The sequence below is a fragment of the Notamacropus eugenii genome, chromosome 2 (assembly GCF_028372415.1).
Source record: "Notamacropus eugenii isolate mMacEug1 chromosome 2, mMacEug1.pri_v2, whole genome shotgun sequence".
Classification (NCBI taxonomy): Eukaryota; Metazoa; Chordata; class Mammalia; order Diprotodontia; family Macropodidae; genus Notamacropus; species Notamacropus eugenii.
Window position 1 is genome coordinate 60239309 of NC_092873.1, and position 14239 is coordinate 60253547.

A 14239-nucleotide genomic window follows, 5' to 3' on the forward strand; every position below is an offset into this window, starting at 1 on the left:
CGTCCTCTGGGGCTCGTGACCGTCCAGACCCACGCGGTCCGGCCCACGCTGCTTGGGGAACTGGATGCAGCCAAAGTGAATCGAACTGAACGGAACGGAATTGAATTGGGCTGAATTAAGGTGAATTCAGAACTGAATGGACCTGGAGCAATGGGCGCACGTGCAGCTGGGGCAGACTGAGGCTACAAGGCAGGCCTTCCACTGGGGCTGTCCAGGAAGGGAATGGGCTGTCCTGGGAGGTAGTGAGGGTTCAAGCAAAGGCCTGGGCCCTGGGGGATGCTGCGGAACCGTGGCCACCTCAGGGAGGGGCGGCCCCACCCTAGGGGCAGGAAGGGAGCGCACAACTGCCCGGAGCGCTATGGAGACAGAGAAAGCCCCGCCCCCGCCTTGCTCCCTGCCGCCTGTTAAGGCAGCCCGGAGACGACGCCCCGCCCCCCAGCATGGCGTGCGTACGTCGGCGTCGCGGGCGGGGAAGGCAGGACTTCCTGGCGCGCGCTCGCTTCGCTTCCGGCGCGGACCGGAAGCCGCCGTTGTGCACCCAGCGAGCGGCTGCCGGAGGCTAGTGAGAGACGCCCCGAGGCGCGTCCCGGCCCGGCCCGACCCGGACCCGGAGCCGGCGGCGTCCCCGATGCTCGGCGCCGGGGCGGGCGCGGCGGACGTGGGGCGGAAGCAGGCGGCAGGGGGCGGCGAGGGCCCGGGCCGGTGACGGCGGCGATGTCGACGGGCCTCCGGGGCGCCGGGCTCCCGAGCTGGAAGCGCCACATCGCGGAGGAGCTGCGGCGGCGGGACCGGCTCCAGAGGCAGGCCTTCGAGGAGATCATCGCGCAGTGTGAGCCCCCCCCCCGACCCCTCGGGGATCCCGGGGCAGCACGGGCGGCGGCGGCGCCTGCCCCCCGGGCCTCTAGTCTGCCGAGCAGGGGGGTTAGTGTGGGCGTCGGGGAGCCAGGCCCCGGGGGGCGTGTCCTGGAGAGCGAACGTGAGCGTGCGCGCCCTGCCCTTGTGGGGTCCGCTGGGGAAGGAGGGAGAGCCCCTGCTGACATCGAGTCCGGAGGGGGGAGCGGTGGTCGTTACTGGGAAAGCCGAGTTACCTCTGAAGCAGCGGAGCGCCCCCGGGCTTGTAGGTGGGGTTCCCCAGAAGAGGGGGACGTAAAAGAGGGACGTCCTCTGCGCCGCTGGAGGCCTTGATTTTCCAGATCTCCCCCTTCCCTCCTGTTCTTCTCTTAGTCCTAGACTTTACCTGACACTTCTCCAGTTTCGCGTGGCCGTCCCCAAGCTGGTGTTGGATTTGATTTTCCCTGCTCTGTTAGCGCCGTTTCTAAAAGGGCCTTTGGGAATCATTTCCATGATTCACTTGGAGGTTTCCACCGTGTTCGATGCTTCTCGAGCAAGGATTAGTGTGTGCTTCCTTTTTTATATAATGGTTAATTCGCCTTCGTCTCGGACGGGAGGGTGGGCTTGGACTTAGGAGGCCTTAGCTATGTCCTAGCCCCGATGCCCGCCGCGGGTGTGTAAGGCTCTGTTTTCCCATATTTAAAATGAAGGTAGTACTTGGAATACTATCGAAGAAACGTTCACGCTGTATTCCGCGTTTTCGGCACGTCTGCCCAAAACCATTTTATTTAGCATTAATCTAAATCCGAGCCTTTCTTGGTGCCGTGGTGCCGTTGGCCATGACTCTGCCTCGGGACAATTTGAGGAATCTTGGGAAAAGGAAAAGTTCACAGTATGTTAAAATTCAGTTTGGGGTTGACCTTCTTTCTCCTCCATCCAAGAGAACAATGGTCACTTAATGTTTAATAGACACTTCATGCTCTTCTTAGACTACTTAGACTGTCTTCTTCCATCATGAACACTCCCCATCACCTTTTGAAAGGGATACCCTTCAGTTCCTCTTGAATGGAAGGAAGACCAACTGGCCTCTGGGTATCCTGGGTTAGTGGATGAGTTCCCGTCCCCCATCCCCTGTGGACTGTGACCCATCCCCCAGGACAAGGGATTCTTCAGGTCCCCTTCCAGAAGAGCTTCTATCACATCTGCTCTATTCTGTGGCTGCCATCTTGGCACTTACCCACCATTAGGGGCAGTGATGGGTATTGCAGGGTACATAATAGGGAGGTTGGAGCCCTCCTTCCCCTTCTCCCATCCTGAAATGTAGAGAGCTTGACTTCTAGCTCAGGACAGCAGTAAGTGTCAGAAATCCCAAAGCAGAACATGGAACTGGCAGTCGTTAACCTCAAGAGGAGTATGGCTATGGGCTCACTAGACAGTTGTCTAGTTTGTCACTGGAAACTCCTTGAGGCAGGGGCTGCTGACCTACCTGAACTTAGTCTTACCCTAACCCACGTGTTAAGTTGTTGAATTATTTGTCCATACTCCCCCTCCCCCACCCTCCAGTCAGTGTGGAGGAACACAGGATGTGAAAGCTCCTCCTCCCGGTGCAGATTGGCAGTTTGTCTTAGAGCAGCTAGTCTGGAGAGGCTGCCAAGAGCCCTGATCGATTAAGAGATTTGGCCCAGGGTCACACAGAGGTGAGACTCAAACCCAGACCTCGATGATTCCAAGGCTAGTCCTCTACTGCTCTGCTTAGTAGGTGTTTTAGAAGTGGTGGCGGTGATCACTGCTGCTGCTGGTAGCAGCTTATGTTCATTCTTTTCTCTGTCTCTTGCACCTTCACACTCTTGACCTTCAAATATTTGTAGTCTGCCCTTGAAAGTCAGTGTCATATTTAAAAATCTTTTAGTAATAACCATATAGGATAAGATTTAATCTTTCTATATAAAAGTCAAGAAAATCCACTCTAAATTGGCTTTTTCCCCCCTAGGAACAAGCCAAAAAATTGCCATGCTCCTAATTTAAAGCATTGTTAGGCAATTACTGACTTTTGCACACCTTAATATCAGCATTTATTGAACACTGCCTACCCTTCAGATTGCTCCAGGAAGCAGAGGTAGTTTTAAAATTTATATCAATTTTCTTTTTCGAGTTTCCCAACAGCTTACCCTATGTGTAGCACCACAGGCTTGAGAGAGTTCATTACTCATTAAAGTAGGAATGATCAGCTCCTGGCCCTGGGGCTCCCTTGCAGCTCTTAGCAGCCCCAGAAGGAACACTTGAGCCCCCAAATCCCAGTGTATTGGTGCTCTGATGAAGAGGTCAGGCAAGGCCCAGATGTCTACTTGTCAGTATGTTGTTTGAGAAATATCAGTACAGGTCCTTGCTTCTGATGCCTTGAGTCCCTTCCAGATACGGCAGCTCCAGACTTGGGTTTGGAGCCCAACTCTGCTGTGGCTGCTCAGTTGTGTAACATTGGCCAACATCACTTCATATCCAAGGTCCTCATTTCTTAATCTTTATCTGATGCACAGGAGTACATGGTCTTGAAAGCCCCTTAGAGCTCTGTGATTCTGTGCTTAGATCTTCCTCCCCAGGCCAGCCCAGATGTCTTCCTCTAAGAGATGCCTGTTTTTATGGAACTGTATGGCTTGTTGCTGGGAGCGTGGTTGGCATGCTGGTGCCATGCCGATTTTTGTCCCCTGAAAGACCTATGATAGCATTGCGGATACAGGATCCTCCAACCTGGTGGCATTTAAAAACGTTTTTGTTCACCACTATCACAATAATGGCTACCCCTACCATCATTTGTCGTGGGGCCATAGTCTCACTGTGATCAGAGGGGACATCTTTGCTTTCGCAACTTGTGATATCTGTGTTCAGAAACAGGCTTTGATGATAATAATGAAGGATTGAATAAGGATGTGCAATGAAACGTTGTTAAGTGGGACTGTGGACCCTCGGGGCTGAGGTCAGAGCACCAGAGAGAAGTGAACATGTAGCAACAAGCCAGGACACCCTCTGGGTGAAACTCCTAGTTAGTGTAAGTTCCGTCCCTCCTTGCCTCCCTCCTCCCCCCCTCAAACACACAGTGCCATGTATGAAGTTAGAGCTGGAAGGTAATGGAGAGGTCATTTGGTACTTTTTTTTAAATTAAAAATCAATTTTGTTGTGAAAGTTTTCTGTATTCCTGTCTGGTAACTGGCACCAGCTTGAGAATAGCAGGATCCAAGGGGAGAAGTGCTCCTTCAGGGAGCTGGGGTGGAGAGACCTGAGGTTCTGGCTTGGCAGAGCAAGGATGCTAGGTCTGGAGTCAGAGAATCCAAGTCTCAGTTCCACCTCTTGCTTTATTTCCCTTGTGACCTGACCCTCAGTTTACTCACCTTTAAAGTGAGGGAGTTAACCTAGATGCCCCCCCCCAAGACTCTTTCAGCTCCAGAGCTGTGACCTTATGACCTGTATCCTTTTTGTTACTGTCTGACAATCAGGAAAAAAAATTAGTAACTGGCCCAAGCAGGGGGGAGTGGTATTACTGTTTAAGAGCAGTCACTGTACTTGGACTGGAAAGCCCATGTCCAGGGCTAACTCTACTTGTCAGCTTTGTGACCCAGGGCACATCTCAGATTCTCCCTTGGCCTCGGTTTCCTCAGCTGGAAAGTGAGTGGAGTGGAGTAAGTGATCACTGAGGATCTGAAGGCAGTTCTTCTTAATGTTGTCGATAGAAGAGTATCCTGTATAATGTGCTTCCAATGAAAGCCATTCAGGTTCTACCTACTTAGGGATTCATCAGGGTTGTCCTAGTGCCACTCTCACCTTATTAAATGTGATGTAACCACACATTTCAGTTGGCTGCATTTAGAGGAATTTGAAACTGTTTTTGGAGCATTACTGAGGATGTATTGCCAGTCATTGAGTCCTGGCTGTGTGCCTTTGGTGTTACTCCTCATGCTTGAATTTCTTGTTCTGACAGATAATAAGTTGCTGGAGAAATCAGATCTTCAATCGGTGTTGGCTGACAAACTACAAGCAGAAAAGTATGACTTGCAAAGCAGGCATGAAATCAGGTATTCTGTAGTAATTGGGCATCTCTCCTTTGGGAAATTGGTTTCTTTTTCTGCCAGTCTAGAGATTCATTCGTTTTTATTCTAGTTTGGAAGATCAAAGGGTTATGGATCATTTCAACAATCAGGATGTTGCTGTTACTTTATTTAAATTAGATCCCAAATGGGACTGGATTTAATTCTTTCCCCCTTGTCTTTCCCATGGCTCGTTTTTCGGATCTTAGTCCAGGACATGATGGCGTGTGGAATGATGCTCAGCTACAAGAAATGGCCCAGCTAAGGATGAAACATCAAGAAGAATTAACTGAATTACATAAGAAACGTGGGGAGGTGAGAACACCTATCTGTTTGGCTCATTTGTTCCCTCAAGGTAGAAGGGAGAGGAGAAATCATTACTAAAGAAATGTAGACATAGGCCACGCAATAGTTTTTCAAGTGTGGTGCAACTTCTGAATGAATGTCTTTATCCCCCAGTTAGCTCAGTCGGTGATTGACCTGAATAATCAGATGCAGCAAAAGGACCGGGAGATGCAGATGAATGAAGCTAAGTAAGCAAGAGTACTACATTCCCAAAGACTGGCGATTGAGCCCCACCTCCTGCTTATCCCCTTTTGTTTGCCTTGGTATACTTCCAGAATAGCTGAATGTTTGCAGAAAATCAGTGAGCTGGAAACTGAGTGCCAAGAGCTTCGAAATAAGCTGCAGGACCTCGAAAGGGCCAACCAGACACTCAAGGACGAATATGATGCCCTGCAGATCACCTTTACTGCCTTAGAAGAGAAACTGAGGAAGACCACGGAGGACAACCAAGAGCTGGTCACTCGCTGGATGGCTGAGAAAGCCCAGGAGGCCAATCGACTCAATGCAGAAAATGAGAAGGATTCCCGGTGAGATGTCTTAATGTTGGGGGGCCTTTCATTCTTAATCAAGACAGGTGCACAGGAAGCCTTTACCTGGTTCTCAGCTTCTAGAAAGCACCAGCAAATTCACTTTCCCTTTTTGACTTGTTGATTGTATCTTCACACTAACAGAAGCTAACAGTTTTCAAAAGTCAGCTGACATTTTATTATTTTGAAGCATGGAGTGATTTTCTTTTAAAAGTCAGCCTTCTGGAGCCTCCCTAGTTAGGGACATCTCCAAAGCACTTGTTATCAGGGTTATTAGGCACGTTCTAGAAAGCTAATGGATTCCATTTAGACTTTCTTTATTTTACAAATACAGAAGATTCCTAGTAATACCTAACAATATTATGCGTTTTATTCTTTACCCCTACAGCCATAAGTTCTGCAGAATCTTGGAGTGGGAGAGGACCTCAGGGCCATCTATTCCAGCCTATACTTGAATGAGAATCCCTTTTCAAAGATCCCAAATACATGGTCGTCTACCCTCCCTCAGAACTGCCAGTGATAAAAAACCCTAGACACTTAGGGAGCATTCTAAGTATGGAGAAGTTGAGCTTAAATCCCCCTCTATAAATTATATCTGATATTCCTACTTCTTCTTTCTGGGTACCACAAATCAGATCTCTCTTCCTTGTGATGACTTCTCAGATACTTGAGGACAGGGCTCTGCATCTTCCTCAGCCTTCTGTGCCCCAGTCCCAGCAAAATGTCCTCAGGGCCTGCAGCTTCTCCTTGTGTGGCATCCTCTCAAGTCTGGCCAGTTTCTCAGTGTTCATCATTGAGTGTAACAGAAGCTAGAGTGGAAATGAAGCCTTAGTGCTAATGTAAGGCTGTGTTAAGCAGATATGGCCTGACCAGAACCACATACAGCAAGACTGTTCTCCTTTTTGTCATTACCTCTACTAAGGCAGCCTGGGAGTGGGGTGGGGTGGGGGGTGTTCAGTTGCCACATCTTATGTTATCTGACCCACCTCTACCCTCCATCTTTCTCATGTGAATTCTGGGTTTCTCACATCTCCCTCATCTTATACTTGGAGGTCCCTGTTAAGAGACATCCTGTTGGATTTGGCCCCATGTTCTAGACTTCTCCGTTTTGTGTCCCTTTGGTTTTGATGGTAGAAATGGGATTAGGGTACCTTCATCCAAACCTTTGATAAAGATGTTGAAGAACACAAGGTCAGGGATAGATCCCTTGGATGCTCCAATATAGATACTCCTCCAAGTTTGCACCAGTCCACTAATGAATAACCTTTAGCTTCAGTCAGTCTCCAGCACATGTCACCGTGTTGGTACCAGGAGAGACTTTCAAGTGCTCGGCTTCAGTCCACATTGGCTGTGTGTGCCTGTGGTCACTGACCTCAAAACCTGACATTATCCTGGACCCCTTTCTAAATGCTCCCAAACCATCCTTTTAATAACATGACCTAGGATTTTTCCAGGAATAAAAGTTGCCAGGGTCCCCACAAACTTGATCTTCTTTCCTTTTCTAATATGGAGACAAATTTCCTTTCTCCAGCCCTGCAGGAGCTCCTGTTCTTCACACGCCCTATATACACCAAGGCTCAGTAGTCACATGTGCCAGGTCTTTCAGTGTTCTTTGTCTCCCTTGTGCTTAGCTCAGCACGATGCCTGGGGCAGTTTTGTCTAGGTTCGAGACCTGAATTCTTTGGTGGCATCTGGATGGTTGGTCAGTCTCCTGACTCAGCTTGAGTTTCTGCTCTCTGCTAATCGTTGTTCCATTCTCCCTTATGTCAAAATCACTTTCCTAGTCAGAGCAAGAGAAGCATGACAGGAATCGAGTAGTTCTGTCTTCACTTCAACAAACTTTGTGCCAAACACTGGGGAATAGGCAAAAATGAAACACCTTGGAATGTGTGTGGTAAAGGGAGCTCAACAGGAATGACTGCTGGTACAAAGGCTGTAAGGGCAAGCCTGCCATTATATTGGAGAGGTGACTGGGCAGGAGTCAGACTGTGGAGGAGGGATCTCCTTTCTGTGATGCCAGGGGCTGGGTCTTCTTTGAATTTCCCCATGTTGCTTTTTTGTTTGTTCAAAAAGAATTTGGCCCCATTTTCCCTCATCATCTTCATCAGGCCCTTTCAGTAATACCTCAGTTCTTTCTGACCAGAATACAAGTGATGTGCCCTGTCTTCAGAGTTTCCTTCTGGGAAGTTATCACCCTTGGACCAACTTCCCTTGTGAATTTTAAGCCTCTTTATATCCAGAGGCTTAGACATGATCTTCTCTCTCATCAAAGAATTGTGACCCTGTCACCACATTTTAGGGAGAACTGACTGGAGGATTTCATCTCAGCCCCACCAAGGATTAATTGTACTTTGCACCTCCAAAGCATTTAAAGGGGACAGTCCAAAATAGTATTTAGCATTAATAGTTGACATCAACCTTATGTTTATAAATATAAGTGAGATGAATTCGTGCCCCAGTGAGGCAGATGGTGCTGTAAACTGATCAAGGAGCCTGGGCTCTGCCTCCATGGGCCCCAGGAAGAGAGGCCTATTAAGATTTAGTAAGGGTAGCAACCATTTTCAGTAAGGCCTGGCTCCACAAGCTAAGCCACCTTGATTTCCTGCCTCAGTAAGTGAAACTGGCAACTTATAGCAGCAGCTCTCCTGCCTGACCACATCCTCAGGGTGAGCCTTTTGTGGCTGTACTTTGTGCTGTGTTCCTGATGAGAATGACAGCCTGCCTGTGGGAGGGGAAGTAAGGAGAGCAGTCGCTCTGGGAAAGAAGAGAGATGCCAAACAGGGCATGCTGGAAGGGGACCAATGGCTCCCCAGGCAGCTGCTGCCTATGGGCTATGCCAGGGCCTGCACAGAGCCCACCCAGATGTCAGGTTGTAGAGTCAGGCAGCTGGCCAGGGGTGAGGGGCATGGGGGAGAGAAAACTTGCTGTGGCTGTGGGTTTCCTTTGTGATCAGGCCTTTTGGCATGTGACTTCACTTGTCAAGGCCCAGTGGATCTGCCCTTGCCCCTGTGGCCCCAGCTAAACTCATAGCTGTCCCTGGCCCAGCAGCAGTGCTGATGGGAAAGTTTTTATTGAGTGCAGGGACTAGAAGTCATACAATAGGAGCCCTGCCCTCAGAAAGTCAAGAGCGTTTTGGGAGTTTGGGAGACCAGTATCAAAGAGAAGCAAAGATTCCTATCGTGTGTTTTAGGCACAAGTCTGCCAGAAACAGTATTGTTAATATAACTTTGTTCCAAGTCCGTTTCTAGCTTAGCAAGATCTTAGAGCAGCACCTGGCAAAGAGCAGGCCTTTGAATGTTTATTGAATTGAGAGAGAGACCCAGACTGGCAAAGTTCCCCACCCCATGCCCTTGGACACTTCTTCAACATGATCATTCCAATTAATAGCTCGCATTTATAGAAGACTTTACAAAAAACACTTTACAAATATTACTTCATTTTATCCTCACAGTCATGCAAAGTAAATGTATTATTATCCTTATTTTATAGGTAGGGAAACTGGGACATACAGATTAAGTGACTTGCCCAGGATCACGCAATTGGTTCCTGGGAGATTGGAAAGCGGGTGAAGGCAATTCAGTCTCGGATATTTTTATTTCCCCATTTTTAAAAGTAGTATTTGTGCAATCAAAGTACCCTTAAGTATCGATTACTATACCAATTAACTTGCTTTTCATTACTGTTTCCTGTAATTTTTATTTTAGCATAACATGGTACTCCTACTTTGACTTTGCATTTTGTATTATTTAACGTAGGTCTTTCCATAATTCTCTACATCCCCTTATTTTTTGTTAACTTTTTTTGTGTGGTAATCCCTCATAGTTTGAGCAAGGCCATCACATGCTGAAAGCATGGTTTCAGGAAGATGAGTCTGGCTATGAAAGTGAAGGGAGAGGCCAGGAGGTAGCGAGATTTAAGAGAAAGGAAGGGCCTTTTAAAGGGAGCAGGGAGAGACCTGAGTGAATTGGAGTGGAGGAGAAGGAAGAGGGGGTGAAAGTCTCACCCCAGGAGAGGCGTGGGGGCTCTCAGCAGGTCCTGCACAAGGCCAGGGCTTGGAGATGATGGAGCTGGCCGTCCCTGGAGGAGGTGGCCAGTGAGGTTGGGCCACTTTACCCACAGCCCTCGTCATTTCTTTTCATCTGGGCTGGGCAGAGGGAAGTGTGAAAGGCACATCAGAACCACTTCATTCCTTCTGCGTGGGTATAATGCCATGGAAAGGACTTGGAAGCTGGATACCCAGATTCAAAGCCCAGCTCTTTGCTCTCTGCCGAGTCACACAGCTTCTCTGTCCCTCCTTTTCTCCCAGTTCAAACCTGCCTTTGCTAGTAAAGGGAGTGAGTTGGGTGTATGTTGGGTTTGAGAGAGGGAAGAGGGAACATGAGTGTGTTTTGGCCTGGGAGCAGTTCTTTCTGACGTGCCATGGTTTCCCAGCTGCTTTAGTAGAAACAGTGAGCTCCCTGCGGGCAGAGAATGGAGCTCCATAAGTGCACGAAAGGGTTTGTTTTAATGCTGTGGCATTTTTCCAGACGTCGCCAGGCCCGGCTGCAGAAGGAACTTGCAGAAGCTGCCAAGGAACCGTTGCCAGTAGAACCGTAAGTATCCCCAGGCAGCAGGCACAGCATCCTGGCTGCCCACTTTGCCCATCCCCTCATCCCACCTCTGAGTGTGCCCCTGCCCTGCAGCCTGCTGACCAGTGCTTGGATGTTCACCCTGTCCTAATGACACTGCAGCTAAAGCCCAGTGATAGGCTGTGATTACTGCTCTTGACCCACAGGAAGGTTCAGCACCTTGATGGAGGGGGTGCGGCAGGAAGGCAGGTGACAGAAAAGGAGAGCATTGCCAGGCCAATGGGGCAGGTTTCATTTCTGACTTTTAAAAAATCCCCAAATGGAGGCCTCACTGTTGGCCACCTCCTCTCCCAAGATGAGACCACCTGGTTTTTTGTTCGTTCCTATTTTTTTACAATGTGCATTTAAATAAAGCTCAACTCTTGTCCGTTGTCTTAACATGTATGATGAACTTGCAGCTCTTGGCGAAAAGTTATCGAAGGTATACCAGAGCCTCCTGGTTCTGGTTGTCAGCGAGTCCATTCTGGCACCACCTCACCCCACCTTAGAAACTGGGGATACTGGGGCGTCAGGACCTGCCTCATTATCCAGATGGATGGGAAAGGAGATAGGGTGCTGCCAGAGTCTCCTTGTCCTGAAGTAGGTTCCTGAAGCAGACCTTCTGCTGGGGCTTCCAACACAAATGGGGAAAAGCACTTGAGCACCAAAGAGCCCCTCCCCTGCCAGTGAACTTGGCTGATTTGGAAGAAAAAGCCCCTCTTGCTTTTACTGCTCACTTGTTAGAAGTGTCCATTTTTAGTCTTTTCCTCTCCCCAGCCCACTTCCTAGGTCATGGTGGTCATTTTTGTCCATCCTTGGCATTTCCAAAGGACACCTGCACCATTTTCCTCACATTCTTTGGAAAGGGTCAGAATTTCCAGCAGGGGCATTGGTCAGTGTCATTTTCAAATGAAGAAGTAACCTCTGGCTCAGAGCCACAAACAGAATCAAAAGCCACCAACCTGCAGCAGTGACCGTCCCCCACCTTGTGAAGGCCACTAGGGAATAGGACAGGCCAGCAGGCAGGCCAGACATTTTCAGTGCTGGAATTAGAGGTTATTGTAGAGCAGTGTGGGAAGAGCCTGTACTGCCCAGCACCTCTTTTCCTCCAACCGTGAGTAGTGAATGGAGCAACAGAGGCTCTAGCTAGCTAGGTGGTTCCCTCACTGTCCTTTCCTAAAAGCCAGAAATCCTCCCTGGATGCTACGTCAGATCTTTGCAGCCTTCACTCAGACAGCCAGCTCCTGGGCCTGGTGGCTGACCACACCTTCCCTTTCCTCTGCTTGACTCAGAATTTATTTGGCTTTTAAGTCTTAAAAATGCATCAGCAGGAAGCCAAACAGGTAGTCACTTTGTCCATGGGAAACAATTCAGAGAAGAAGTGTTCCTAAAACCACAGCACGGTTTTCACTTGCCTTCCTAAGATCGATTGGTGCATTAAATACCTCATTGATCTCAATAAGAGGGAGGAGGGGAGGACTTTTTCCCTCCCCAGAAATTATTACTTGGTTAATGCTTCCTGATTTTAAAGGGAATGGGAGATGAGAAGGGGAGGCCTCCCCTGTAATATGCAGAGAGCATTTTGAGTCCTGTTCCATCCTACCAGGAAATATGGCCAAAGCAGTAGGAGCTGAGGGCAATTGTACAAAATTATTGACCTCCACAGAAGCTTTAGATATTCCTGTGGTCGGCCCGTTGATACAGCGATTAGCAGAAGAATGGCACCTTAAAACAACTGGTCACAGAACCTTACAAGGAGGGAAGCAGGTATAGAAAAGAGGAGAGAAAACTTTCCTTGGGGAGCTCAGCCCTTCTCTGCCCCAGCTTCCCCCCATAGGTGGCAGGATGTCATCCCATTTGGGCAGAAAGATTGTTGGCAAAAGTGGAAGGGCATGGAGTCCACAGAGACCTTTGAAAGGTAACGAGCTTATTCAGTGAGAAGCTGCCCAGCCTCCCAGCTGGGGGTTCTTTGAAATAGCAGGCCGTCACCCTGCGGAGGTGGAGGCCTGTGCCGTTGCAGATGGGCTGGAAATGGCTTTGCTTTTGTACTGACCTCTCAAGGGTAACTTTGGGGAACAGATGCATGCTTCAGAAATAACAAAATAGCTTTGAAGCGCCTATGAAACAAAGCCATTGGCCATGAAACTTTGCTTGCATGCAGGGCTTTTCCTTCAGTATATGCCAGGGCTTGAGAGCCCTTTTCTCCTCCTCCCCTAAATGTTTGTGGCTATCATTTGATGATTACCAAACTCCTGGTTGTTTCCCTCCTCTTCCTGCTGGGTACAGGCCCCTACTGGGTGGTGGAGCTCAGAGACAAAGACAGACCCTGGCCTTTGGTTTCTTTAAATACCTCTGGGCATCTCCTAACTATCCTATGTCTTAGTCTTAGTCCATTTTTCACTCTGCATCTTCACAGTTTGAAACCCCTTCCCAGTGTGGTGTGGCAGGTCAGAATGGGACAGGGCCTCGTCACAGTGGGAGAGATGCTTTGGCTGGATGTTTGGCACCTCGTCACTTAAAGGACCTAAGTCTTCCCCAGCCATGTTGGAAGCCTAATTGATGAAGCAGATCCTGCATAATTGATTGAGTTAAATACAGGCACTTTGGTATGGCCTTCAGTGCTCCACAAATCGTTTCAGAAGTCATCAAATGCAGAGAAGTGGTCTACTCCCCACAACATTAGACCTGACTTAATGATGTGCACCATTCTGCAGCCATGGGGCAGACCCCGGCACATGGAGGCTCTCTTTCATAGTTGGGAGGGTCTTTATAAAATGATAGTAACTTCAAAGTGGTCTACTCCCCACAACATTAGACCTGACTTAATGATGTGCACCATTCTGCAGCCATGGGGCAGACCCCGGCACATGGAGGCTCTCTTTCATAGTTGGGAGGGTCTTTATAAAATGATAGTAACTTCATTCGTGGCAGGTTTAAGGTTGCCAGGTAATGTTGGGCAAGTCCTCTAGGTGGCCAGGCCTGGTTTCTCCACCTGTCAAAAAAAGTGGTTGAATGAGGTGGCCTCTCAGCTTCCTTCAAGCTCAAACTCATGCCATCAACAGTCCCACAAGACACTTAGCAGAAAGATACTGAGAGAAATGACTTGCCCAGGGCCCAAGGATACTTAAGGGTCAGCACCATGTGAGCCTGATGTCCCCTAGTTCCCAGTGTGGCTGCTTCGGAAGAGGGACGTGGAGAGAAGGAAATCTTTCAGGATCCTTGAAGAGCCGCCAGTCTCCGAGGTCAGGTCTGTGTGCTAGACGCTGCAAACCATGGTGGACACACATCTTCAGGTTCTGGTGGACTTCAGTAGAGTAGATGAGATCTTCATCATTCTCGTTTACTCTCCCTCCCCTACCCTCAGCAGGAAGCCTTTAAGCCTTCCCTCAGTCAGGGAGAGAACAGTGGCAGGCAGAGAGGGCGAATGTTTTTTTGGGGTGGGGGAGGGGATTAAATTTAAAAACATCACCACCACCTAACTTAGCCAACGCAGAAAATTGATGACTCATTGGTGCAGAGGCTTTGCTAGGAGGAGTAGCCTTTTGCATCCCCTTGGCTATGCAGAAAGTGGAGCTCTGAGGCCACTGATTGGCTCCTTGGGGGCCAAGGCTTTCTGACACAAGTCCCCTTTAGGCCTACACCCATCCCCTGCTTTACAAGTGAGTAGACTGAGGCATGGTGAGGTCACACTTAGCATCAGATCCTGGTCTGGAAACACCAAGTTTCCTTTGAAGGGCTAGGAATTCATATACTTGTGTCAGCATAAAGACTACTGAGAATAAAATTTGAGTGGCTTTTAGGCTCCAGTTCAGTCTTATAAATCCAGTGCATGGATAGGTACTTCCTCTGACTT

The 14239-nt window shown here is 48.9% G+C and overlaps 1 protein-coding gene across 5 annotated transcripts in view; it reads left to right on the top strand.

Annotated features, from left to right (window-relative positions):
* Positions 1-520: 520 nt before the first annotated feature.
* ATG16L1 (autophagy related 16 like 1) overlaps positions 521-14239 on the top strand; it is a 29751-nt gene continuing 16032 nt past the window's right edge. For 2 of the 5 annotated variants that reach the window (XM_072640539.1, XM_072640540.1), the window contains exons 1-6: positions 616-829; positions 4802-4895; positions 5117-5222; positions 5367-5440; positions 5528-5779; positions 10306-10371. In XM_072640539.1, coding sequence (XP_072496640.1) covers positions 715-829; positions 4802-4895; positions 5117-5222; positions 5367-5440; positions 5528-5779; positions 10306-10371 — 707 coding nt within the window. In that variant the 5' untranslated portion in view covers positions 616-714. Of the gene's footprint in view, positions 830-4801; positions 4896-5116; positions 5223-5366; positions 5441-5527; positions 5780-10305; positions 10372-14239 lie in introns of all 5 variants that reach the window. The other 3 variants (XM_072640541.1, XM_072640542.1, XM_072640543.1) reach the window with 2 other exon arrangements.